This window comes from Octopus sinensis, linkage group LG1 (genome assembly GCF_006345805.1).
Source record: "Octopus sinensis linkage group LG1, ASM634580v1, whole genome shotgun sequence".
Lineage (NCBI taxonomy): Eukaryota > Metazoa > Mollusca > Cephalopoda > Octopoda > Octopodidae > Octopus > Octopus sinensis.
In genome coordinates this window covers 111,020,187-111,048,095 of record NC_042997.1, presented here as the reverse complement: position 1 = coordinate 111,048,095, position 27,909 = coordinate 111,020,187, and the positions used below count along the sequence as shown (strand labels likewise).

General features: G+C 36.5%; 1 protein-coding gene across 5 annotated transcripts in view; it reads left to right on the top strand.

The window, feature by feature from the left end:
* Positions 1-268: 268 nt before the first annotated feature.
* The window catches only part of LOC115208818 (serine/threonine-protein phosphatase 4 regulatory subunit 1), a 64,969-nt gene continuing 37,328 nt past the window's right edge, over positions 269-27,909 (top strand). Inside the window, exons 1-9 of one of the 5 annotated variants that reach the window (XM_029777108.2) lie at positions 269-376; positions 458-502; positions 5,596-5,707; positions 8,666-8,772; positions 11,096-11,238; positions 11,338-11,398; positions 12,479-12,564; positions 16,810-16,914; positions 20,923-20,988. In XM_029777108.2, the coding sequence (XP_029632968.1) occupies positions 370-376; positions 458-502; positions 5,596-5,707; positions 8,666-8,772; positions 11,096-11,238; positions 11,338-11,398; positions 12,479-12,564; positions 16,810-16,914; positions 20,923-20,988 (732 nt within the window). In that variant the 5' untranslated portion in view covers positions 269-369. Of the gene's footprint in view, positions 503-2,859; positions 3,002-5,595; positions 5,708-8,665; positions 8,773-11,095; positions 11,239-11,337; positions 11,399-12,478; positions 12,565-15,076; positions 16,338-16,809; positions 16,915-20,922; positions 20,989-27,909 lie in introns of those variants that run through there. The other 4 variants (XM_036503836.1, XM_029777107.2, XM_036503833.1 and 1 more) reach the window with 4 other exon arrangements.

Here is a 27,909-nt window from a genome sequence, read left to right as displayed (position 1 = left end):
GTGGAACAATTAGAGAAATAGATGTGATATATATTTCTCTCTGTACACAGATTAATATATGAATGGCTAGAAGTAAATGTAAGGCAGCAGTGAGTGATGTATTAACGCTAAATAAATATCTCTCTCTCTATATATATATATATTGGGAAGTCATTATGTGTGGCGGCGGCAGTTAAGAGTGCAATGATGTATTCTTACACCCGAGAGAACCAAAGCTCGACTAACTCAAACCAAGGCAATCCTCGGTAACATTCGAAACTAACATCGGTTAAATCCGTGAAAGATTTAAAAGCGACCAATGGCGAAGCAGTTAAATAATGAGACGGTCCAATCGAAACGCAGCTTGCATACCTCGTGGTTTCCTACAACATGGCGGGTGAGGCGTCTTCTAAAGCAGACTTTGTTGCTCTAATTTGAAGTTTTGCGCCAATTTTAATGCTCTCCCATTTTATTTCAGACATCAACTATTATCGGGTTGTATTGGAAGATACTTCGGAAAGCAGTAAGTGGTTGACTTAGCTTTAAACTTTGCCCGCTTTCGTTGCCCGTGTCCGTTGGCCATGTACCAAAGAGTGGAGCGTCAAGCCTAGCTCCTCCTCGTTTAACCAACGGACTGGAGGAGAGAGAGCCTGATCACCGATCGCGATCTCGCCTCAGTCTCCTTTGCCTTGTCTTTTATTTCACCGTTAATAACCATTCTACCATTATCGCCGTACATGTTGTTATTATTGTCTATTATCGTCTATTAACGCACAAAACCCAGTCAGCTAGCCGTTCATTCACTGTGGGTGTCACTCATTTAACTTCCACCTCTGTCCTTAAAACCGAAAAAAAAAGAGATGAAATGGAAAAGAGAAAGAAAGACTGCTTCTTCCTTTCGGACAAGTACAATCGTACTAAAACTTAAAGAGGGCATGGGATATCTTCTCTCTCTCTCTCTCATGGCTCACAATTGATAACATAACACTTTAAAATGTTGTCTCACAAAACACCCAACACATCCTTTGCTGACATGCTTAAAAAGCCAAAGCTCCTTTTTGTAATAATATAATATATATCTCTTTCGAAGCGTCCATCCATCCCTCCACACTAAAACACACACACACACACACTCTGTAATATTTATATTATTTCGTTTCATTTGTCTGTCAAATATTTTCTCCCCCCCTCCCCTTTAATATCACTGTCACGTTTAATTTATTTTACCTTGTATTTTATGTTTAAAAAATGCTTCACAAATATACTTAAAAAAAAAACCCTCTCCATATTTTGCGCCCCCCGTCTCTTCCATAAACTACAAAAACATCTGTAAATTGTTGTCAATCTCTAAAACAACCATTTTCAGGAAGAAACACACAGATTATTATTTATGTATGTGAAAATATAGACAAAAAAATAAATCCAAAAAGTTGACAGATCCCTCTTTTTAGGACCGTAATTAAAATGCTGCTTTACCGAAAATATTCGGTTCGTGTGTGTGTCTGGGATTCAAAAATTCTCTTGTAATTCCCGTTTAACGAAATGAAACGAGTGAATAATTATTAAAACAGCAATGGTATGTGTCCTGACACTGTTGTCTGTTGGTCAGTTCTCGTGATGGTACCTTTATTTTTTTTTTCCAACGACTTCTTGTTCTTGTAAAACCACCAACTAAAAACATCACTGCATCAACATCTTTTATTTTTTTTGTGTTAGTTTTTCACACAAGAGCAAGCCTTGCTGGTTTTCCATCTTTACAAATTGGAGAGAATCATTCATGATCTGGTCACTTTATTATTACTTATATATAACCACACATACATATTGTTATATACACACATATCGTGCATGTAGATTGTCAGTAATGAGTAACGTGAAACTGACACGATTTTAAAATATGCTTCATCCTCTTTATATATATACATACACATCACACACATTCTGTTTTGAATACTTGCCCTCTCCCGATTGTAAACACATTCTCCAATTTATATCCCGATTAATTGTAAATGTAATGTTACTGATGTATGTAGTTGGTAAATATTTCATTGACCTCTGCCCATGTGTAGTATATACAAACATATATATGTACGTGCGTGTATATATATATATATATATATTATATATAAATGTATTTCAGTGTTAAAATCTCTATTCCAAGGATAGAACTTTTGTTTACATGTTAATTGATAAATAGAGGAATTCTGCAAGGTCTCTCTCTCTCTCTTTCCCTTCCGTTTCTCCCCATAGCTATATAAATATATATTTGTGTCTTTTAACGAAGTCCCTTCTCTCCATGGCTCATAACTCCGAGTTCCTACCCTAAACACGGCTTAATTTTCGTTTCCCTCTCGCTGCAATAATCATCAGCCACACACAACAAACGTCAGTTAGGTGCTTCTCGTATTCAATCCCTTTCCTTCTCAGTTCAAATGTGTGAACCCACTTTAGTGATTTCACTGAGGCAGGGTACCTTACATACCGTGTACTGTTAGAAATATTTCGTTAGGGTTATTTTATCTTTTAATTTTCGATTATCTTCATGTCAGCCTTTTAATTTTTATTTTCTTAAATGAAAACCTAATAATTTCTTATTATTTTGTCTCTATCATGTGACCAGGGTGTTTCCTCTCGACCTTTTGAACTTAGCGCTTTTTACCAATGTTCCCGCGTCTTCCTTTTTTTCCCCCCCTTGTGGTAACTTTGTAAAACTCACCCCTTTTCACGTCTCACAATCTGCCATTCATCACCAAACTCCCTAATGCTCTTAGTTTTTTTCTCTCTCTCTCACGGATTATTTGCTCTCTTTGATTTTTTTCTCTCTCCTCCACCTCGTGTTTTATTTAAATCATTCGCTAATTTTGTATATATTTGTATATACAACTTGTATTTTCTCGACATTTCCACAAATCATTTTTAAAAACTATTTTTTTTGGATATTATCGGTTCAGTCTAAATATTTAGGTTTAAAAAGCACTTGAGCGGTGGTGGTGGTGGGGTCGCAACTGTTTTATGAATGACAGTAAGTGTTATTGCTATAATTCCGTTTATATTTTAAAACATCTCCTATCTGTGTCTGTAAAATATATTTAATATCATTGTTTATTCCTTATTTTTCTTTTCAACCCCATACCGTCTTGCATTCACATCAATCACAATTTATTCGAATGCTTTCGCATATATTTTAGCTACGTAATTGTGCGGGACTGTTCTTTTGTCTTATTTCAAAATTTCTACATTAACTCGTTCTTTGTATCCACCATTCTCTCTGCTGCCTCTTTCTTGCTCCATCCATGGTGCTTACCGCCAAAAACTCGCACCTTCATTCAGTAATTGGCAACTATGTTTTTTTTTTCTTTTTAAGATGTCCCCTTTTATCTGTCCATATTTTCTCTCTTTCTCTATATATTTGTTAGTCTTGTAACATGGAACATAGTTTAATATCAAATATTATTTTCTCTTGTTCTGTTGTGCTAAAAAAAATTTTTTTTTCGTAATTTAAAAAGCAAATCCGTTCAAAATGTTATTATAGCGGAAGTTGTTAACAATATTTTCTTGTGTCGAGGTTTTTTTTTTTAAAGTTTTTACTTTGCTTTTAAAAGCCCACGGTTTCCATTATTTAAATCCCAACTCCAGTCCTGCATGCAAAGCTCAACCATTAAGATATTCTAAAACTGCACGTGATGACTTAGCTTGGCCGTTTATCTCTGTGAGTTCCTCTTTTTCTTATATACATTTAAACCAGTCGTTCTCGTTTTTCTCGGTTTGTTTGCCCCCTTTTAAAAACATGTGTGGTTCTTGTGAATAGTTTTAGCGCTTGTCCCAAGCATGTTGCAAGTTTTTAGAATGAAATCGGACAGACTGCTGCTGCTACTCCTGCTACTGCTGGCTCTTTAAAATCTTTTGCTTTCCTCGTCCTTTCGTTCCGAACAAAGCCATTGTGTTGTTTGTGTTATTTGCCAGACACAGTTATTATCCTACTACATTAACCATCTTTATTTACTATAATCCTGGATCTACATTGTTTTTTATTAAACCTACTGTAACCTATACCATAATTGTTTTGCGTTGCAATCGACCAACTTTTATTTAAATAATTTCTCCAAAATTTACTGTTTCTCAACGTTGTGCTCGTTTTCCTTTTCCCTTGTCCTTTATTTGCATTCTAATTTAAGATATATCCAAGTGCAGGTCAGTAAATATTTATGACCCTTCATTTTGCTCCCCCTCATTGGCTTATGTCTTAAAACTGTTTATATAATTACTCACTCGTTAGTCTTATCAAGTTTTTTTTTTTCAAAAATCATTCCCCATGTACAGAATGCGTGCATATATAAATAGATTTTTGGTTATGTTTTATAATATTCCTTATTTACCAATTTTGTTTCCCTTCCGAGAATTTAACAGGTGTTTATAATATATATTTATATCTATCTCGATAGATATATAGACAGACAGAACCAAGGTGTGCAATTTAATAATTTCAAGTATATTTCCCCTTTTTTTTCTCTCTTTATAAACATCCAACATTTCATGTAATGCAATAAATATGGAAAAATAATCCCAATGTTATTTACTATAAATTTCTGAAAGGCTCCAGGATTTTTCGTAAAGAATTGTTATATAATGGTCATTAACGAACGAAAAAAAAAAAAAACAAATGAATACGGAAGTGAAAACAGTATATTTTTAGTTCTTTAATAAACGGAATTATAACTAAATAAATGTTGGTTTGATTTAGGGTCTCCAATATAACCCCCCCCCCGTCCCCCGATTTAACTAAGGTTTACACGAAGCTTTTATATTTTGAATTTTTAAATGTTTTTTTTTCTAAATGTTTTTTTCTTTTTGTATTTGGTTGTTATTGCTGCTAAAGTAGGTCAGAGGTGCTTGGCGTTTCTTCAATATGAACTTCTTTGTTTACCTCCAGTAGTTTCAACTGACTCATTTTACCCTTTTTTCGAACTAGCTTTTATTATTGTCGTTATTTCCTCGTTTTTTTCTTTTTAACGACGAAATAATTATGTAACATTTTGATGTTTTGGAAGATAATTTTTTTGAAAATTTAATTAAATAGCATCGCTTATTTGTATTTTCGTTTTCTTATCCGTATCTCTCCCTCCCTCCTTCCGCAAAAATGTAGAATCGGTGTTAAAAAAATAATTTCTATAGATGTAATTTTAATGAGTAAAGTTGTTGTAAACGACTGTTATTTTGAAGTGAAAGTCGGGTCTTATGACAGTTAAAATGGTCGAAATACTTTCATTGTGGTGCTGCTACAAAAGGGGAGTTAATTAGGAGTAGTTTTTCTGCGCGTTAGAGCTCCACGAGTTACTTCCTCTTTGCTTCCCTTAATTTGACAGCACGTGCTTCTGCAGGTCAACATTTTAAAGATATTTTTTCTTTATCAATCTGGATCAACGGATATATATAGAACCTCTTCAATATTAATCAGTATATTTTGGACAAATAACATTGTTTTTATTATTGAAATTGAAAATGTATTTTGATGACATTACCATTGAGTAACATACTTTAAACTTTTTTTTTTGTTTAATAATTTGCAAAAAGAAATTGACTGGTGTTTCATTGAATTTACTGAAATTTTACTTTCAGGAGGGTGTAGAGTGGAAGATGGGAATTGTGAAGAGAATTACTTTTCAGATGACAACCTCACAGCACTCCAAAAACTGGAGAAGTACATTGATAGTGACAATGCCTTCAGCAGGTAAGCATTGCTTTAGATTATTTAAAACTAATAAATACTGAGCTCATTATTCCAACCCTTTTGTCTGTAGAAACGGTAGTCTTCAAGGTCGCTGGCATGTTTTTCTTCTACCTGGACGTTTTAAAGAAGCTACTTCGAAGTATAAATTTGTAAAAGATGGTTCTGTTTTAATTTTGATGGTTTTTTTTTTCTTTGTAAGAAGTCCCAATTAGATGGCTTCTGATTCATTCCCAGGGTGGCACTCTGGACAAGTGTTTGACTATTCTTTTGCTATAACCCTGGGCCACCTAAATCCTTGTGAGTGGATTTGGTTTACAGAAACCAAAAGAATCTGATTGTGTGCATGTTTGTCCCTCCTCATGCTATTGCACGATATAAACTTCAATGTAATTCAAGTTGTCATTCGTTTCCAATCTTCTATAAAAACATGTCCAGCCTTTAGGAAATATGACCTTGCTTGAAGTCTAGATATATACAAATATCTAAAATGCAATAAACTCTCCATTCTGCTACAAATGGTAGCCAAATGCAAATATTACTAAATTAATTTAAATGGATCAGGTTGCCACAACTAGTTACAGTTGCGCTTCTTGCAAATCTGTAGCTGGTTGTACAGTAAGTTGACAGCATTGTATTCTATTCTGTGCAGTTAATTCAATATGATTCACTTGGTTTGGTTAAAATAGGCTTGGGTCAGTGGTTCTTTCCTATCTCTGGACCTCTTTCATTCTTACTGGTCAGTTGGACAATCCTGACCATTCAATGTCTAAAATATTTTAATAATTATTGTTAGGAATTGCATAAAAAAAGGGAAAATATTTTGTCTTGTAGATGCCTGACCAGTTTATTGCAGACAAATTTCCACTGATATTTATATAGACCCTCAAGGTGCATGTGGGCCCTGGTGGGAAAGCTCTGGGTTGGAATTTGTCTTGTTTGAAGTATCAAGGCTATTATGCAAGACAAACCCAACTCCATCTTCACAAAGGAATTATGGAATTTGTTGTATTCACCATATTCATTTGTGAGAATATTTTCCAGGGCAAAATGAACTTAGGCCCCCCCTCCCCTAGCATTCAGATAAATTTTGTGGTCATAAGTAATTTGACAGGTTTTGAATTAATCATGCCTCACCTTGTATCGAGGCTTACTTTTAGAATGACCTACAATATCTGACTTGGATAAGGCTAGATTAAATACCAAAGGATGAAAATATTTTTGTGCCAATTTGTTCCAGTCACTAAGAGCATGTCCATGGGGCACTGCCTTGAATAATTTTTTGGTTGGAAGAATTGATTCCTGTACATGGTTTACTTTTTTTTTTTTTTTAAATGCCTAGTACTTATCCTATTGGTCCCTTCTGTTGTACTACTAAATTACAGACATAAACACATCAATAACAGTTATCAAGCTGTGATGGTGGGAGGCAAACAAACGTATGTGTGTTATATATATGAGATTTGTGTGGACCCTGGGTTAGGATTTACTAGTGGACATGAATGCCTTGTTTAAAGTGTCACTGACGGCTCTTTCAGTTTCTATCAAATCCACTCAAGACTTTGGTTAGCCCAAGCCTTATAGTGTATGACACTTGCCTAGATGCCATGCAGTGGGACTTGAACCCAGAACCATGTGGTTGGGAGGCAAACTTCTGACCACACTGCCACACTTTATGGCAATTTTATTACAATGTAAGCATGACTGTGGTGCATGTGTTCAAGAAGTTTGCTTCCAAAATGCAGGAAGTTAAGTTCAGTCCACCTACATGACACTTTGGATAAGTGTCCTCTACTATAGCCCTGGGTTGATTAAAGCCTTGTCAGTGGATTTGATTGACAAAAAGAAGCGGCCTGTTGTGTCTCTGTGTCATCTTCACATTGTGTAACTTCTAAACGAGTGTCAGTCATAATTGGTTCCATCCATTTCCCACATTGTGCAAATAACAAGTCTGTCCATGAAGGAAATGTTAAGTTGCTTGGAAACGAGTGAGGGTTGGCAACCAGTGGGACGACTGACCATAGAAAATCTGCTTAAACTCTCTAGCTGACCCATGCAAACATAAAAATGGGAACAGTGAAATGATGGTAAAAAATCTACGAAATTAGGATGCTCTCTGTGAAGTGATGCTAAGGTATGAACAGTGTATCTAGGTTCAAATATTCATAGGCGCAGGAGTGGCCGTGTTGTAAAACGTTTGTTTCCGAACCACATGGTTCCAGGTTCAGTCAGAACCGCATGGCACCTTGGGCAGGTGTTTTCTATAACCTCAGGCTGACCAAATTGCCGTTGGTTTGTATATGTCCTTGTCAATCAGAAGTTTTCCATTGTCTTTACTGTTTGATCTGATTCCAGGTGGATCCAGTTGGGTTTTTAATTATGTGCACAATCATTGCTCTACTGACTATCAATCTGTTCATGTCTTACTGTATTGGTTGCATAATTGCTGCTTACAGTGGTTGGTCAAAACTATAAAGTTGCTTTTAATTCCTTGGCCTCTTGCCACATCGCCATGCCTTCAGAAACTGCATACTAATCTTGAGCGAGTCCATCAGTGGCAAGACATTTGCTTCCCAAACATTTTTCCTGGTTCAGTCTCAGGGCGTCTTTCACTGTAGCTTCTGGTTGACTAAAACCTTTTTGAGTGGATTTGGTAGATGGTAACTGAGAGAAGCCCGCCATGTATGTGTCCGTGTCCGTGTCCTTGTCTGTTTGTCTCACTCCCACCCCATACAGTGCTGGTGCATTTGTCTGCAAAGCATAGTGGTTTGGCCAAAGATAAGTACCTAGCTTAAAGTGCTGGGGTCAACTCGTTTGGCTAAAAATTCAAGGCACTCTGCCCTAGCATGGCCACAGTCTAATGACTGAAGTAAAAAATAGAAGTGAAATTGCAGTCCCAAGTTGGTCCATGTGGGTGTGTTCTTGTTTTCTGTAATAGTCTGTTATAATTTCTTATTTCAGGCAGTTGATAGCCCGAGGAATTCTTGATACTTTAAGAGCAGCTGGCAACGTTGAGGAAGATTGCTTAGCTGTATTAAAAGCAATGGTTCATTTATCAAAAGACCCAGGTTGGTTGGTTTTGTTTTATTTTTAGGTAAACTTCGTATCCTGGTAAACAGGCTTTGAGATTTCTTTCATTGTAGTTTGAGCCAAGCACCTGTTATTTTTTTAAACTTATTTTTTCATCCTTTACCAAAGGAAAACTATGTTTGTCCTTACTGAGTTAACCATAGGATGACCAGTTCCTATGGTAATAAAACTAATTTGTTTGAGAAGAGCTTGTCATGCACAGAAATTTAGTCTAGAAACTAACTACAAATTTCTATGCCCTTTCCCGCCAACATTTTCCTTGACTCCTAGGTTTTAACTGGGTGAAAACTATGAAGAAATCTCTCCTGTCCAGCTTTCATAGATAAGTCATGAAAATGGTCTGGTGGAATCTATGGACTAAGTTTCTCTTTTTATATCAGGTAGTCATAACTCAATGGCTGTAGAACAACCTTTTGGGTCATAGAATTGATGTAGAAATGCTTGCTCACTGCCTCCTGAGATACATTGATGGCCTTCTTCAGTGATTTCTCAGCCCCCTCCCCCTTTTTTTTTTACCTCTGGACCTCTTTGATTACTATTCTACAATGTCATTCTCAAAGACCATCAGTGTTGAAAAATTAGCCTTAAAGACACTTATTTTTTTTCTTCTTCAAAGTTCCTATTCTGCTTTTCATATATCAACTTTTATATGTTGAACCAATTGAAACATTTAAAATCTGTAGTTGTTTCCTGCAATAAATATATCCAAATCAAAATTTTTTCCTGGGTCTATATGAAAACTGGTTGAGAACCATTGGTCTACTTCATTATTTCCAGTACACCACCACCTCCCTCTCCTTCCTCCTGGCATTGTCTTTGCTGGTTTGGCTGCGTTACCTCTGCAGTTACATCAGCAATGCTGGCAACTCTGTTCATTTGGGCCATGTGCCTGGTTTTTGCTTATGCAACAGGAGATAGCTTCCACTTCAGAGACTTGATAAACCAACACAAAACAATGGATATAATATGGAATACAGCTTCGGAGGAAGTGGATAAATCTGCCAGGCATCGTAACTGGAATTCTAACTGTTTTGCCCCCTCCCTCTCATCCTGGGCAAAAAATTAAAAAGGTGATTCAAGATATTTGAATTATATCTAATTCTTCTAAAGCTCCTTTCCTGGTCTTAGTTGGAGTTAAATGGTTAATCAAAGTATTAAAGCAAATCTTCCATACATTATATTTAAAAATTCCACATTTGTTGTGTTTTGGATGACTTTTGTTTCAAACTTAATCCATTTTTCTGTTGAAATACATTGTTTTTGCTTTGACCTTTTTTGAAAGTAAGAATTTATAAACAAAATAATCCTGTTAGCATATTTCTATTAAAGGACACTCTTTTAGTTAAGTTTGAAAATGAATTTAGTGAGATAAGTGTATCCTCATTAACCCTTTCTTTACCAACCCGGCTGAAATTGGCTCTGACTACAAATGTCTTGCTTTCATAAGTTTTGAATTAAGATCTTCCACCAAACCATAGTCACAATTAACACTAGCTGAATGATAACTAAGTTATTTTACTAAATTCTTCGCCATATTTAAAGTAATTTAAAGAAACACAGAGCATCTCAAAGTAAATACAGTAATGAAAGGGTTAACCCAGTGTTAGGAACAATGAAGTATGGAAGGTTTTTAGATCCCTTCGAAAGAAACCTTTTTGTATCATAGACTGGGCTGCTCAAACTGCTTGATATCAGAAGGGTCACTTTGGGTTCGTATTGAAACTTGAAAAAATTTTTTAATATTTGAAATGATCATTTAAAATAGCTTTATGATTCTGTTTTTCTTTGGTCTTCTGATGACTGATCTTTCTTTAGGCAATCATCTAAGTGACCAGAGGTCAGATGCCCAAATTTTTTTATGTTTATATTATATACTCATTACTTGATGCATTTTATACTGGATTTTAACTGCAAAAACTGGGGTTGTGACTTAGTTACGGAGCAAGACCGAACTGCCATGCCCGGACTGACTATTCAGTTTAATGTTCAAACTGGTCCCCCTCTATAACGTCATTCTAGAAAATTGTCACGTCCTCAAAATCTTGGTGCTACAAGATAATGCCCAATGTGAATCGATATGAATAAATTAGCATCATATTTGATGGAGAAATCTGAATTCTAAGAGTTTGATCTAAAAAAGGAAAAGTTTTGTATTCAAGTGCAACTTGTAAAAGAGTCAATGCAACATTTATATATTGTGACATCAAGTGACTAGTATGAATTTGTGTAATTAAGGACCCAAGACAAAGATGGCTTTATTTCATGTTATGTTTTATTTATTTTTATTTCGTATATTTTCAGAACCTACTGTTAGGTCAGATTTGGTTGAGCAAGTCCCTCATGTTGCCATGTACTGTCAAGAAAAAAGTAACTTATTTGCCAATGCTGTTCCTACTTATATTCTGCCTTTGATTGTCAAATACCTCAGTGACAGTGACAACCAGGTACATAGTTACATAAATTCTACTCACCTCTTCTTTTCACCCAGGTACCTAAAATTAAATTGGTTGTTGTCCTTTTTTTTTTTGTTTTGGAATGTCTAGGTAAGAAAGACCAGTCATGCTGCCCTTGTGGTACTTCTTGAACAAGAACTTGTAGAAAGAGGTAATTATTTTTTTTGTCAGTTTTAAACTTGCTTCTGATAGGGTCCTTGGTTCAATCTTCGGCTATGTCATATTTGCTGCAAATAGTGCCATGTCCTGGTGTTTCACTCCTTATCCTTCCTTCATCCATTAATCTTTTTCTCTCCACTTCACCACCACCATCTCCCTCACCTCTATCCACTCCTGCAGCCCACCCAGTTGTACGTCATCTGTCTTAATCCGTCTCGACTGTATCATCAATATTCTGCTGCCCTGCATTCCGTCAACCTCTGCTCTTGACAATTGGCCTCATAGGTCATCCACCATTCATCTCCCCTTCAGGGTCACCTATCTTTCTGGTCTCTATTCTCTCCCCATTCTCTCCCCACCTATCCACATTATGATTTTTTCTATTATTCCCCTTGTACCTTGAAGGTCTGCTCAGATACCTCGTCACTGTTTTTGTCTTTGAACCTCCACCCAATCATTTATTCTCCCTTCCAAATTGCAAATACTGGTGTAGCTCCTCTACAGCAAGAAACCACTGCTCTGACCCCTTATTTCATGCTTTGATTCCTCATTCTCCCTCTTCAAGGATCATAGTCTTGCAACCTCACTGGTGTTGGTGGCACAAGAGAAGCACCCAGTACACTCTGAAAAAATGTTTGGCATTAGAGAGGCACCCAGCTGTAGAAACCATGTCGGCAGACAATGGAGCATGATGTGCAGTCCTTGGGATCATCAGATTCTCCCAAACTGACCACATGCCAGCATTAAAAAAATAAATGGACATTGATATGGAATTCACTAAATTGGAAAGCTGATGGATGAAATGCCTTTTATATATTATTGTTAGGTCAAACTTAACTCAAAAGATTTCAATCCAATGTCGAAGCTTCCATCATAGCTATTGGTATGGATTGCATTCAAGTATTTGCTTCCTTCTTTACAGAGAATGGCTGGCATTATTCATTCCTCCACAGTCAGCAGTAGGATGTAAATAGATTTTGTGAAACTCATTAAAAATATTTTAAATTGTTGAATCCTTTCTAAATATTTTGGGTGATCATGTGTCCTTTAGCATGTTAATGTTTTATTTCAGTCGATGTTGAAGACCAGGTGGTTCAAGTATTGTTGGACCTTGCTTGTCCAACAAGTCCAGATGAATTTCGCACAGAAGCTGCTGCCGTAAGTGGACACTTTCAACTACCTATTACTTTACGAAACATGCACTAACTTACTACTCTCCCCCCTGTTGTAGTTTTGCCCTTTTTTCAGTTTCCAGCCTCGTCCCCTTTTTATTTTTTCCACTATAACAATTGTGTTTGGCTTGAAAGACACGGGTAGTGAGATGTTATTTTATAAACTTCTTACTACCCTGTCTTTCGAGCGGATCACTTTACATTCTTGCTGCTGATGAAATATGAATTGAAACTGCAGGTAAAGCAAAACTAGTTTGTCTAATTATATTTAATTATGTAACCAAAAAATAAATTGAATTTTAGTTGAACAACTACTTCAGTTATATTCCCCTGCCCCTCTCCATTATTCCTTTCAGTGCAACAGAGCTTGATGTAGAAACGGGTTACAAAGGCATCAATGCTGGATGTCATAGTAAATCTATAGGGCCTATCACAGCCAGCTTTGATGAGCCTTGTCTCCTGCCAGTCATCACTGCTAGTTTGGTGCGCCCCTTACCCCCACTTGGATATTTGCAGATTTTGAGTTTTCAGGATAGAAACGAAGATTTTTTTTTATTGTTTTGTCTGCCATGTCTATTACTGACCAAGTGGTTGTGAATGTGCTGCTAAATTGGATTTTCATATCACAGCCTGCTTGGATCAGTAATATACTTGGTGCTCCAACGCCTTGGGATTGACAACAGCCATTTTTTAAAACCTTTTTAACATTGCCTATTCTCTCCTAACCTTGTTACAGCTCATCAAAGGACTGTGATATATAGATATTTGAACGTCTCACAGCCAGCTTTGATGAGCTGGCTGTAGGTTGCTTCCCTGCTCCGCTAGCTTTAAACCTTTTTTTTTTTTTCCTGTTTTTTGTGTGGCAATAGCTTTCTTCAGCTTTTTTTTTTAACCAATATCCTTAGTGTTGTGACTGTGTTGTATCTCATCAAAGAGCTGGGATATGCTAACAAAATGACGTATCACAGCTAGCTTTGATGAGCTAGGGCACTGTTGAAAGCATCACAAATCCACATGTCGCTTGAGATGTTCCTTTTTGTTTTTTATAAACCTGTTAGTTGTGTGAGGTTTTTTTTGTATTTAATTTACATGACTTTTTTTTTCCCCTAATTTTGTGTGAAGTGTTTGGCAAGAATAAATGGTTAGATTAATTTATTTTGTTTCCCTCCTCCGATTGGCATTTCTGAATTAGACATAGTTCTCTGCGTGTATCTATTGACCATGTTGTATCTCATCAAATAACTGGGATATGCGGTTATAATGACGTATCACAGCTAGCTTTGATGAGCTTCAACTTGGTTGTTCTCAGCAACCTGGTTAACCCTCCTGGATATTTTCTCTCTCCTTTTTCCCAACTTTATGTCCCTTTCCATGTTTTTCTTCATGCTTTTGTATCTGGCACCCTGAATTCTAGTGGCTTAGTTGTAACTCATCAAATAACTGGGATATGCTGCTATTATGACATATCACAGCTAGCTTTGATGAGCTGGGACTTGGTTTATTTTGGCACACTTCTCACCATTTTAGTTGACGAGGGAAATTTAATGTTCTTGCTGGATTAAGATGTTGTTTATGTCAATAAATGTTGAATTTGTTTTGATGTTCCGACCCTATTGTAACTCATTAAAGAGCTGGGATATGCTGACTTTCTGACATATCACAGCTAGCTTTGATGAGCTACACTTGGGTTATTTCACCTCCAATTTACTTGTTTACTTTGTCTTAGAAATTTAATATTCCTCATTTTTATCATTTAGAAGTCATTTAGTTTTCATAGACCAATGTATTTTCAGAAATATTCTTCAAATAAAAAATTAAATGTTGGGGAACTGAAATTATAAAAAAAAAAAAAAAAATTGTTTTAGTTATTGTTTGACGTATTTTTTTCAATTGTGCTATGTTCTCTTGATATATCCCAGGACCACTTAAATCATTGATCGTCCCCAAAAGCGGTGCCTTCTGTAGCTGTAGGATTCCCTTTTCAGACAATGACTTGTTGGAGATAACTCAGCCAGATAGCCCCCTCCGTTCTTGTGTTGTCGGGGGCTCTGCTCTCTGCTTTAAGTCACCAAAGTGGTGGTGATGTGTTCTCACTAAACCATATCACAGCCAGCTTTGATGAGCTCAAACATGAGACCATACAGCGATGGCTGGGATCTCCTTTCATCAAAGTGGCTGTCATATGCTTTCCAATCCTTCATATCACAGCCTGCTTTGATGAGAGGAAGCCCTTCACTGCAAATTCAGATGCCACCATTGTTGTCATTAGCAGCAGCAGCAGCAGCGGCAACAAACACTTGCTGTCCCCTTTTTTTTTTCCTTTTTGTGTATAAAATGTTCTGGAATTACCAGTTTTGGCTTTAAAGTACCAATGTTTCTCTCTCTCGCCTCCAATCAGTTTCACATTAATATAGAACAGTGGATCTCAACCAAGCTCAATTTACAATTTTACTAAAATTTATCTGCAATAAATTGCTTATGCTTTTTTTTACGAAATTGAACGAAAGTCTAACTCAAGTAAAATCGAAAGAAATAGGGGAAAAAATGGTTGAGGACTGCTGATGTAGAGGTTTGCATTAGGTGCCAGCAGATTTACATAGTTTGTCTTGTTGGAAATGATGTCGTTCTATTCATTTGAGAAAAATAATTTTTTTCCACTTAGATCACTTTAACCCTTTTGTTACCATATTTCTATTGAAATGTGCTTTGTCTCTATAACTTTAAGCTGATGTTTGGAATGTAGATTAACATGAAATTTTCATAAGGTTTTGAGAACAATTTAAACACTGTTAGTGTTGGAGAATAAGGTCCCAAATGTGTGTTGGTATCAAGAGGGTTACTGGTAGAAGTTTTCTTTTAGAGATTTTTCATGTTTGCTGTTCCACTTTTACATAGTTATGTGCATGTTTTGAGGTCTAAAATAAACCCGACATTTTTAAAGTGTTTGCATGAAAACATTGGTAGGGTTTTTCCTTTTTTTTTCCCTCCAAGTCCTTTCCTCAAAGGACAGAATTAGTTTATTCTGCACCCACAGGACTCAGTTTTTTTTCTTTTCATTCTTTTTGAGATGAGAAATTCATATTGGTTTGTTGTATCAAATTTCTCTTGGGCACAGAAAATTCTAGCTTTCATATGTAAGATAATCTCCAGTATAAGGTGTTGGGTTGAATTACAAAGTTAAGGGGTGGTGGAAAATAACTTCTGTAGATGGGTAGTAGTTTAGTTTTAACTGGAATATTTGTTGAAGGGAATAAGTTGAAATTGGTGCTTCTGAAGAACATGTGTAAAACTAGCAATAATGCTTACAAAATATTCTTTGGTACTTTAAAGCAGTTAATACCATCATCATACAATGAAATAGTGGTGGAAATGTGTTTGTAAAATGATTAGTTTGGTTCTAAACCATTCTTTGAGTTGTGTAATGGATGTTTTCTTCCCAAAACTGTTAAAAATCTATTTCCATGGTTAAAATGAGTTTTTACCATCGGTTGTCATCCTTGATGCCTCGCTGTTAAAATTTCCAATAAAATTCAACGAGCCATACTCATTCCTCCTCAGAGAGGCTGCTTCTTCACCCATTGTACTCCGATTTTGTTTCTGTATTTTCTTTTCTATTGTTTGCTCATTATAAAAGATGATAGCAATGATCATCTGTGGATTAAAGCCTATTTCAGTGCAGTTGATAATCCATTTTCTGCCCAAACACCATGTTAGAATTGGCGGCAAAACTATTTTCCAGTTAGCAAGCTGTTGATTTTTGTGAGTTTCTTCCGATTTTCTTTGTTTTATGTTTGACAAGGTTTAGTAGTAGTTGTAGTAGCAGCAGTAGTTATGGTGGAATAGCATAAAGTATTAGTTTCATATCTAAATATAAAGGGCAATGAAGTTCCATACTAAATCACGTGATCTAGATACACATAACAAATATGAATTTTTATCAGTGAAGTTTGTACAATAATCTAGTATTTTTTTTTTAAACTTAAAACCATTTAAAAGAATTTAATTAACTTAGTTTCCTTCTGATGAATTGTTACTAATTAACCATAATGATCTTGACCAGAAAAATAGTAAACCCATTCTGGTTTCTGGATTATAAGAAATATAGTGTTACAGCAGAAAATACTGTCTTGTCAAAGTTTTTTGTTCTTGTGTTTCTGTGTTTCACTCCTTGATATTGCTGTCCAAGAATTTTTCTCAATGCTCACATGTATTTCTGGATTTCTTTCAACAGTTGATGTGCAAAATGGCGCCTTTGCTAGGAAGAGAAATGACTGAACGTTTGTTTCTTGCCCGTTTTACTCAAATGTGTTCAGACCCTCTATTCCATGTGAGAAGGGTAAGCTATGGGCTCGTCAAACAGCAATATTTTTTATTTCCCTTTCCTCCATTAGATCAGAAGACATTTCTATATGTAAATCGTTTTCTAGAAATTCAACTAAATTTCAAGGTACTTTTGATACCAGATAGCTTTAAAACAAATGCATTGAATTGGTTCTCAGCTAGGGTCATTAAAATTTACCAGTAATATATGGGGGAGTGATTCTATAATACACAAATATTTTTTTCTACAATTTAGTGAAATTGTAGTTGTAGCTGGTACCTGTGCTGGTGGCACGTAAAAAGCACTGTTCGAATGTTGGGCCTCATGGAGGCAGTACCAGGTGACCAAGACCGTTGGTGATACCATGCTTGGTTAGACCCATCAAGCCAAGAGAGACTAGCTGATGCTGGTGTCAGGTCATTGGCACCCATGCTTGTGGCACATAAAAAAACACCCACTACACTCTCGGCGTGGTTGGTGTTAGGAAGGGCAGCCATGTGTAGAAACCTTGTTGAATTGGAACCTGGTGCAGTCTCCCCGGCTTGGCTGTTTTCAGTCAAACTGTCCAAACCATGCCAGTATGGAAAGTGGTCATCTTGACAGTTTCTAATAGTTATTATGAAATAGAGGATTTTTTAAAGTGTGAAATGGCTACGAAGTTCAATAGAGTAAAATAGGAATTGGAGAGATCCATAGGCAAAAAATGGTTAAGAACTGGTGGTATAAGGGAACAATTTGGTAACAGACGGAGGTTCATATATTTATGTTGAAATATACTGACTTTTAATTTTCAGAATAAGAATTTAGTAAAGTGTTATTGTTAAGCCACTGTTTGGAATATAAATTTACTTGAAATCTTGATGGAGAGCTACTAGGTCAATTTAAACTGGTCGTATTTGACGCAAAACACTACCTTTGTTTGTTGAAATTGGCTTTATCTGGCCTTTCACACCTAACCTACTGTGTCATTCTACAAATAATCACATGGGAATTTAAATGCTACAAGGTAATGAATGATTAACTGAAAACCATGTGAATAAATAAGAATTATTTGACATAAAGTAATCTGTATCAAAGGGTTAAAATAGGACGTTTGTATCACTCCCGTCAAAGTACAATTATCTAAACCCCTTTTCAAGATAATGAAATAATTTCTGTAATTGAGTTGGTGTTTGAAACTTAATGGAAGGTTTTAATTTAGATTACTTTAAAACTGTTGGCTCATAGTTTGGAAGCCTGGGTGATTTCAGAGGGGTTGGCATCAAGTGTTAAAATGGTTGTTTGCAATCCTAGGGGATTGTTCGTTTCTGGCAGTCCTGTGGCTGGGATTAGGAATTTACTGGGTAAAAACAGTTTTTTTGTTGTTTTTTTTTTATGTACTCCAGTGTTCTTGTCACTTTTAAATGACATCGGGACAGGTATGGCTGTGTGGTAAGAAGATTGCTTTCCCCTGCCTCCAATCCCACATTTCATGGTTTTGTCCTACTGCGTGGTGAGTTTTTTTTGTTCTTCTATACCCCAGAGATGATTTAGTAGATTTTGGCAGAGGGAAACTGAAGGAAGACAACTCTCTCGTTTGTCCCCTGTAACTTAGTGGTTTGGTAGAAAAAACAAAACAAAACTGCAGTTGATAATTCAAGGCAGTACCCCAGCATGGCTCCACTGAAACAAAAGATCATTTAATTAACTAAATTTTATATTCATTTAAAACTTTGATTTAGAAATCTGAATGGTTAGTTTTTCCACCAGTTTTATGAGAATGGTTCCTAGTTTTGGGATATAAACTTCCTGATTTAATTCTGTTAACCTATCATATCCAGCCAAAGTATTCTACTTGCCTTCTGCTTATACTGGCCGGATCTGGCCTCTTACACCTGACCTGTGATGTCACTGTAAAAATAAGCAATCCCGTCATCTTGAAGGTATTTACAATAAAGTTAAAGAAAAAAAAAAGCATTACACTTGCAGAGTTACCTGAATACTAAGGCAGTCAAGCTCTCTATATTAGGACCTTTTGTAATTTGCTAAATTCTGTGTCATGACTGACTTTATAATGCTAAATCTATTTTACTAAATTGTTTTCCCCTCAGTCAAGACAGAGGCTGTGTAGTTCTATGGAAGGATTAATTTATTTATATTTTTGTTGCCCTTACTCCTGTTTCTAGTGTGTTGGGCTTCTGATAAAACTGACACATAGTTGTTAACTGAAAGAGCAGGGCTATTCAGTTCTAACAGGTCTCCTTGTTTAGGACAATTCTGGTCTGGTTACAGAACGTGAAGATTTGGTCTCAAATATTTTGTCATCCTCTTTTCCATGCTTGTATGGGTCAAGTGGAGTTTATTGAAGCAGATTTTTTGAAACTAGATTCCTTCTTTGTCATCGACCCTCACCTGTTTCCAAGCAAGGTAATATTTTCCAAATGGCCAGACATATTTTCACAGAATATTGGAAATGACACTGCTTGTACGTCAGTGACACTTGTTTATAATTATTGCGCAAATTGTGCTGGTTGGGATGTAAGCTTAAGATCGCAGCCATATCTGCAAAGAAAGTTGTGATCATTGTCAACATCTGTTTTCCATGCTGGCATGAGTTGGATTGCTTGACTGGAGCTGGTGGATCCAACCACTTTACAGTGTTACTTGCCAGACTTGCAACCCCTGGCTGTGAAGCAGGGGAGTGGTATTAAGGTTGGGAGCGGAGGCTTTGTGCCAGGTGATGAGATAATGGTCTCCAGGGACACATAATAAAGGTTTCATTTCTTGTTTCATTGAATTGCCAGTCCTCCTACTTTGTGGTGCTGTCAGTTTTGTTGTCAAGGTTTCCAGCTAGCAAGCAATTCAGTTCAAGTGTGACTGATCTAGGGTCATGTGTTCACTTGAATGTTTGGAGTAAATAAATTTGGTACTGCACCATTTTACATTTTATTACCTCTGTTCTCACTTCTGTAGTTACAGCAAAGGTCATCTAACCAGTGTTCTCTAAATACTGCTTTTAGTTCTTTCAGTCCAGCGCTTTCCTGGGTGACTTATCTCCACTGTGGACTGCAACAGTATGAAAACATGTTTGTGTGGTTGAGAAGTTTGCTTTCCAACTGCATGGTTCCGGGTTCAGTCCCACAGCATGACACCTTGGGCAAGTGTTTCCAAATATAGCCCCAAGCTGATGAAAGCTTTGTGGGTTGACTTGGTTGATGGAAAGTGTGAAAAAAGCCTGTCGTGTAAATATCCATATCGCCTTGTCTTCACATCATATAATTGTTGTAAATTCTATTACATTTCCAATATTCTGTGAAATACTACCTTATTTGGAAGCAGGTGTGAGGGTTGGCAACAGAAATGGCAAAATCTGCCTTGGTAAACTCTGATGCATACTGAAGCTATCAGGATGTGTGTCTTTCTGATTGTCTACATTTGACACTTCAACGTGGAAGCATTCAGCTAAAACCTGTAGCTCTGCTTTTAATGGTGAGTGCAGTCGAAACAAAACCATGACACTGAAATACAGGTGAGTTAGCAATGGAAAAGGCCTCCATCTGCAATGCAGTGTCTTGGTAATCCAGTGATATATAAGAATTAAAATACTGAATCCTTCATAACCATCCTGATAAGATATTGTTCGACTTGACATTCATTCCCAGTATTCAACAATTAAGGACATGGTCCTCTGAAAGGGCAGATTTTTTGTGTGTTTTATTTTGTAGAATCGGTGTGACTGTTATTTCATGCACTTTGTTAGCTAAATTGTTAAACCCTTAAGCATTTAAACCAGCCGTACCCAACCCAAATATTCTACCCATGCAATGTTCAAACCAGCCAGACGTGGCCTATCACACCTTTCTTACAATGTCATTCTGAAAGTAACGATCCTATCAATGATGATTAATTTAAAATGATGTGAATAAAAGATTGTTATATTTGACAAGAGTAGTCTGAATGTTTATGGATTAATTAACTTGGGAAGCTTGGCACTGAGTTGGTTGCTATTTCCAACAGTTCTATACTCTTTATGTCTTTCTATAGATATGTGCGTCTAACTTCGGTGAAATATGCACAGTTGTAGGAGGTGAAAGTACAGAGCAAAATTTGGTAAGTAGACTTTTTCCTGTTTGCTGTAGAATTCTTGTGATTTTTGTTGATGTGTGTGTCAAGATGTCCTTGTAGCGTTACTTTTTATCATTTCTCAAAAAGCTGCAAAGCTGTGGACATAATGTTATTTGCATTGATTTTTTTTTTTTTTTTTTTTTTTTTGGTTCATTATGTTAGCATATATTGGGTGGTGCAAAAGTAGGTATGCAGTTATGGAAAAGAAACCTGTAGGACACTCATTTTTGTCAAAATTAACTTGTAATAAAAGTATTATTTTAACCCTTTTGTTAGCAACCCGGCTGAAACCAGCTCTGGCTCTAGTACTGAATTCTTTGTTATATTTAAAGTAATTAGAAGAAACACAGTATCTCAACAGAAATAGAGTAATGAAAGGATTAAATGTAATGTGACACTGAAAATATCAAATGAAGCTAATTTAATGTGCTGATAATTTTAATGAATTAAGTATTATAAGCTTGATGTGTTACTGTATACCTACTTTTGCACCCACCCCTGTATACAAGTCCTGATATTTGGAGGAGGGAAGGTTTTTTGTCAGTTAGTGCCTCCAGCATTTCACTGTTACTATATTTTATCAACTGTGGAAAGGTGGAAGACAAAAGTTGAACATAGCAGGTTTTGAATTGAGAGCATAAAACAACAAGAACAAATTTTCTGACATTCAAAAAAATTCTGCTATTCCTTGTAAAAATTAAAAACCATTTTAGGTGTTTTTCTTTAGGCCTGACTCTGGTATGAAGCTTGCCTCCCAACTGTGTTTCCAGGTTCAGTCCCACTGCATGACCCCGTGGTCAAGTGTCTCCTATATCGTAGGGGCCTTGTGAATGGATTTGGCTGACAGAAACTGAAGGAAGTCTGCTGTACATTGTGCATCTTTGTTTCCCCCACCATCGGCTGACAACCGGTGGTGGTGTGTTTACATCCCTAAAATTTTGCAGTTGTGGCAAGAGACCAACAGAATAAATACTAGGCTTCAGAAAAAGAAAAGTACCAACTAGAATTTATCAAGTTGTTGCCCCAGCATCACTTCCCACCCGACTCTCCTCACTTCCCGTCTCACTCTCCTTGCTTCCCAACCTGACTCCCCTTGCATCCTATCTGACTGCTTGCCTCCAACACAACTCTGCTTGTTGCCCCAGTGTGATGACAGAGACAAGCAGAAGATAAATGATAGTTTGCAAGCAGGGAACCTTTAGTTAGCAATCTAAAGTGCTTCTCCATAAATCATTAACTCATTTTGTTGGCAATTTCAACCTAGAATACACTTCTTTTTCTCTATTTCATTGGAATCTAAAGCAAACTAGTTTCCTAAAACTGTGGACCATTTTGTGAATATGAGATGCTGCTCTTGGATTAATGTTCCTTTCAAATTTGGACACTAGACCAGCAAATTGGTTGTGGGTAGTCGGTTACGCGGACCCCAGTGTTAAGCTGGAAGTTTCTGACTTCGACAGGGTGGAGGGCAGCATCGAACCTGGCGGCATTTGAACTTGGGATTGAACGTTAATGGATAGGTAGTGTAAATTTTGATATATATGCAGAGACGGCGTTAACATAAGTTAGCCTAGGGTGGAGCAGTAAAATTGAAGAGCTGTTGTGGGTGGATTGCAAAGGTAAGTCTTGCAGTTGAACATTGAATGCATAGAAACAGATGCAGTCTGCTGTTCGTGATACTATACAGGTTCTCACACAACTGCATTTTAAGGAGGATAAATATGACAAACGGCTAGTAGCGAGTGCTAAAAGTAATAGGTTTACATATAACAATGCCAGCGCCGCCTTGACCGGCACATAAAAAGCACTCACGGAGTGGTTGGCGTTAGGAAGGGCATCCAGCTGTAGAAACACTGCCAGATCAGACTGGAGCCTTGTTCAGCCTCCTGTCTTCGCAGACCCCTGTCGAGCCGTCCAACCCATGCCAGCACGGAAAACGGGCGTTAAACAATGATGATGATGATCCTCTTTTAATGTCCGTTTTACATGCTGGTTAGGCCTGGGTCCACACAAGGTTCCATAATCTGTTTTGGCAGGGTTTCTCTAGTTGGATGCCGTTTGTAATGCCAGGCACTGTAATGTGTACTGGGTGCCTTATGTGGCAGTATCGCAGGGTATAGCCTAATGGTTAGGGGTGTGGCACTCAGGGTCCTAGGTTCGATTCCCAGAACGACTGCTGTAAAGGAGTCACCCTGCAACGCATTTCCCCTTCCGGTCAGGGGAAATGCTGACCTGCACTGCTAGTCAGTGGGGTGGTATCAGTAAAGAGCTAAAACAATACAAAGTGCATTGTGAGCAGTGATGTATAACATCTGATAACCTGATTAGTACCATAATTATATATAAACACACATACACTGCAATTTGTTCTATATCTTTAAACTAAAATTCTGGTTAAAAAATAATCTGCAGCTGTAATGGTAACAAACGGATGATTTTCAAATGATATATTCTGCTTTATTTGTTTCTAACTTGCATCACTTCCTCCGCTGTGTACAATTAACACAAATCTTTTGCATTCCTTTTCATGGGTTTGCCTCTGCTGTATTGCTGCAAACACACTGGACATTAAAAATCTCACCATCCATTTGTAAATAGATGGTTTTTTTTTTGTTTTTGTTACTGGTTGGTAATGAGACTTAATGTCCTTTATATTAAAGCCCAGGAAGTGGGGATTGCTATTAATCTTACCTTTTACACTTGTGGTGGCAAAAAGCTGGTGTGTGGATTATAAAACAGCCTGAGCACCATCTGAGCGTGATCGTTGCCAGAGTGGCTATCTGGCCTCCGTGCCCGTGGAACGTAAAAGACACCATTCGAGTGTGATCGTTACCAGCATCGCCTCGGTGGCATGTGTAAAAGATTCAAATGAGGTCGTTGCCAATACCGCCTGACTGGCCCCCTGCCGGTGGCACGTAAAAGCACCCACTACACTCTCAGAGTGGTTGGCATTAGAAGGGTATCCAGCTGTAGAAACTCTGCCAGATCAAGATTGAAGCCTGGTGCAGCCATCTGGTTAGCCAACCTCAGTCATTCGTCCAACCCATGCTAGCATGGAAAGCGGACATTAAATGATGAACGATGATGAGATTTTGAGAGAAAAAGATGAATTTACAACAAAGAGCTTTTTTGAGGACCAAGTATGGTCCCATGTGAGTTTATATGAAGAAATTAACTTTTTAGCATTTAGACTGGCCAGATCCAGCCCAAATATTCAAATATGTTCAAACTAGCCAGATCTGGCCTCTTGTACCATTGTACAATGTCGTAATTATAAGCAATCACATCATCAAAATTGTAAAGCTATCAGGCAATACATGATTCAAACAATGTGAACGAACATTTTATTTGACAAAGTGCTCTCAATGGTTAATGTGGTGATTTTAGCTCAATTTAGGTGACTTTCCTTTGAGTTTGGCACAGGATTTTTCTCTCAAAAGAAATCTTTTAATTACAGGTAAGTACAGGTGAAAGTCACTGCGCTGGAAAATTTTTAACCGTCACCATATTAGTTTATCTGTGAGTGATTAGCAAAAGACTCCCGACATATTGGATAGCCATGACAGATGCATACACATGGATTGGATAGAAGAGTTTGTAGAAACAAATGGAATTCAGAGCCAATGTTTAAGATATTTAATATTTAACCATATATGCACCATTTTTGTTTCACTACCTTTCACCATCTTGAGGTAACTTCAGGATTCCATCCTTCCAAGACTTACCATCTTTCTGACTGACAAACGGGTTTCTGTAGTTTACCTGGTAATCCAAAGCTCAGCTGAATACAGGTGTTGTTGGGTACCCCTGCTAAGGTGTACTAATTTCTATCAAATCTGAAAAGAGACTTTAGTGTTGTCCTGCTAAAAGCTGAATGGCATCCCTTGTCCTTTTTCTGAACCCTTTTCATCAGTTGCTGCTGTGAGTTCTATGGACAGATAGTATTTGTCTGAATTCATCTGATTCTGCAGAAATAGCTTGTAATACTCTATTCCCTTTCAGTCCCATCAGACATAGCATCATTGGATATGAATTGACCCATCCTTCCAAGACTTACCATCTTTCTGACTGAGAAACCGTTTCAAGAACACTGGTGTTCGTACACTTTGAATTGTTACCTTTCAGAATCTGTATACATGCTGTATATTTTAGTCAACTGTGAAACAGTCACTTGTTCAAATAACCCCATTAAAAAAAAAAAAGTCACAAGCTTTTGTTCTAATTCCATAATTTTTTAAAATAACAAGGTTTTTTTTTTAGGTGGAAAAATCTCAAATACCATTAACATAGACCAATTGTGATGCTCTAATCATTAAAGAATTTGTCAATCGTGTGTTTGGTAATTTAAATTTGAAAATGGTTTATGAAATCAGTTATGGTATAGGTGTGGCCACGTGGTAAATTTATTTCTAAACCACATGGTTCTGAGTTGTCCCAACATGTGAAACCTTGGGCGAGTGTCTTCTATAACTTGGGCCAACCATGACCTTATGAGTGGATTTTATTTCCATCAGACAGGTGTGCCTTTAAAATAAAACAGTGAAATATTTTAAATTTGTCTTTGAAGTTCAGCGGTTTTAAGCAACCATATTTCCTAGTTAAGTTAGTTTACAGTTAATGCAACGCTACTTATTATGTTTCCTATTTGGAAATAGATTATTTGGATTTTAGAGTAAGGATGTATATAATGATTAAACCATCACTTATAACTTAGGTGTTATCATTATACGCAAATCCGAACTACAGTATATAAACGCCATAGAGAAATATACTTTCTGGAACGCTAACGAATATTAGCGTCATGTATGTATATTATTTTCATGTTCATTTAACCGCTATAAGAAAATACAATTTTATCATTACAGAAATACATATTTATACATAGTTGAAGAAGGAGAAAACAGTTTCTTAATTAATTTTTATTATATACAGGTGAAAGAAAGATAAATCTCGTCGGAGAGAATTACGACTATATATTATACTATCTAATTCATAAATCTAACTAATAAATGAATCACAACAACTCAAGACTTGTTGGATTTTCCTTGGACAAGGCATGAAAAATCACCAATGTCTCAAAGGAGTGAGTGTCGTGGAGTTTAGTTACATCCAACATACACTAAAGTTTTTCCTAAAATCCAGGGTTTTTATAACTGCGCGACTTGGCTTAAAAGAATCGAAATCCCATACAATTATTCTTTACTAATTCTTAGAATTTATATATGAGCAGTTATATTAACCAATGGAAAAACGACAATATTTCTTCAATATAACCTTACGGCATATTGGCGCAATTATTTTAAACTGGCTACTTGCAACAGAAGAAAAGGAAATGAAATAATCTCATGCACATACTTAACCCTTTCATTACTGTATTTTATTTGAGATGCTCTGCATTTCTTTCAGTTACTAAATATAACAAAGAATTTAGTAAAATAACTTAGTTATAATTAAGCTAGTGTTAGGAACATAAATTGTGAATAAGGTTTGGTGGAAGATATTAATTCAAAACTTATGGAAACAAGATATTTGTACTCAGAGCGAGAGCCAGTTTTAGCCGGGTTGGTAATGAAAGGGTTAAATACACAGAAACACATACACGTTTATTCTTGTAAAATTAGGCTAACCAATGCCTTAAGAATTCATCCTGGTTTGCTTACCATTTTTGCTTCAGAGTTTTTGATTAGTAGCTGAAGAATTTCGTTTCCATGCTTTCTTTCCTTGAGTCATATGGGCTAAAACTATTTTACTCAATGTTACAATGACGATCGATTATTATAATCCTAAATGCAATTTAGCTTTTCAAATATAACAAACATTGTAAGGTGTTATACTGAGATTCGGTTCAGGTTTTTTTCAAGCTTTGAATGCTGATCCGATCAGTTATGATGTTTTCCCCTCACCTGTCTGTTTCTTCAGTCAGTAATCTACCAGATTTACCTTCAGTCACTAGTTAGGTAAAAAAAAACGATTGGTTGGTCCATTTCTCTTACTGTTTAGCTTATCCAGCCAAAGTATTCAAACTGGCTAGATCCAGCCTCACACTTACCCTACAGTGTTCTAAAAAAAAAATCCTATCAGTGAAATCTCAAAGCTACAGCAAGATGCTGGATGAATTCAAAAGAATGGGAATAAACAAGCATTCTTATGTTTGGTAGTAATCTAAATGCTAAAGGTTTACATTTGTCTTCAATATCACGGACCTTGTGCTGCTATTATTAGCATTACTAATGCCATCTTAAGCACATGCTTCATACCACTGCATGGCACCATGGGCAAGTGTTTAATATAACCCTAGGATGAGCAAATCCTTGTTTCTGGTTTTAGTAGATGGATACTGAAAGAAACTTGTGTGTTTTGTTTCTTTATCTTGACATAATGAAATTGTTGTAAGTGACTGCAGTTGGTTTATAATATCCTTCAGAAATATGTCTGGCTACAAGGAAATATTATTACCTTGCTTGGAGACCGATTGAAGTTGGTCGCAGGAAGGGTATCAGATTTGATCAATACAAACCTGGTAAGACATTGAAATAAATGTTGTTGAGGGGAAACTTTGAAATCCGTGTGTGGCTGTAAGTTCAATCCTGCTGCACAGCACTGTTCTGCTATTGATAGAATCCGAATGGTAGTGTGAATCTAAATTTATTTAAACCCTTTTGATACCAATCTGCTTGAAAATGTCTTTGCTTATATGAAAGCAGTTTTTTTGAATTAAAGCATTCCATCAAAATTTTCAAACTATGTTGTTAATGAGTTAATTACTAAATGCTTATCAGAAATAATTGAATCAGTGTTTCAAGAGAAACGGTAACAAAAGGGGTTAACCCTTTCGTTAGTATTTATTTTGAGATGCTGTGTGTCTTTCAATTACTTTAAATATAACAAAGAATTTAGTAAATTAAA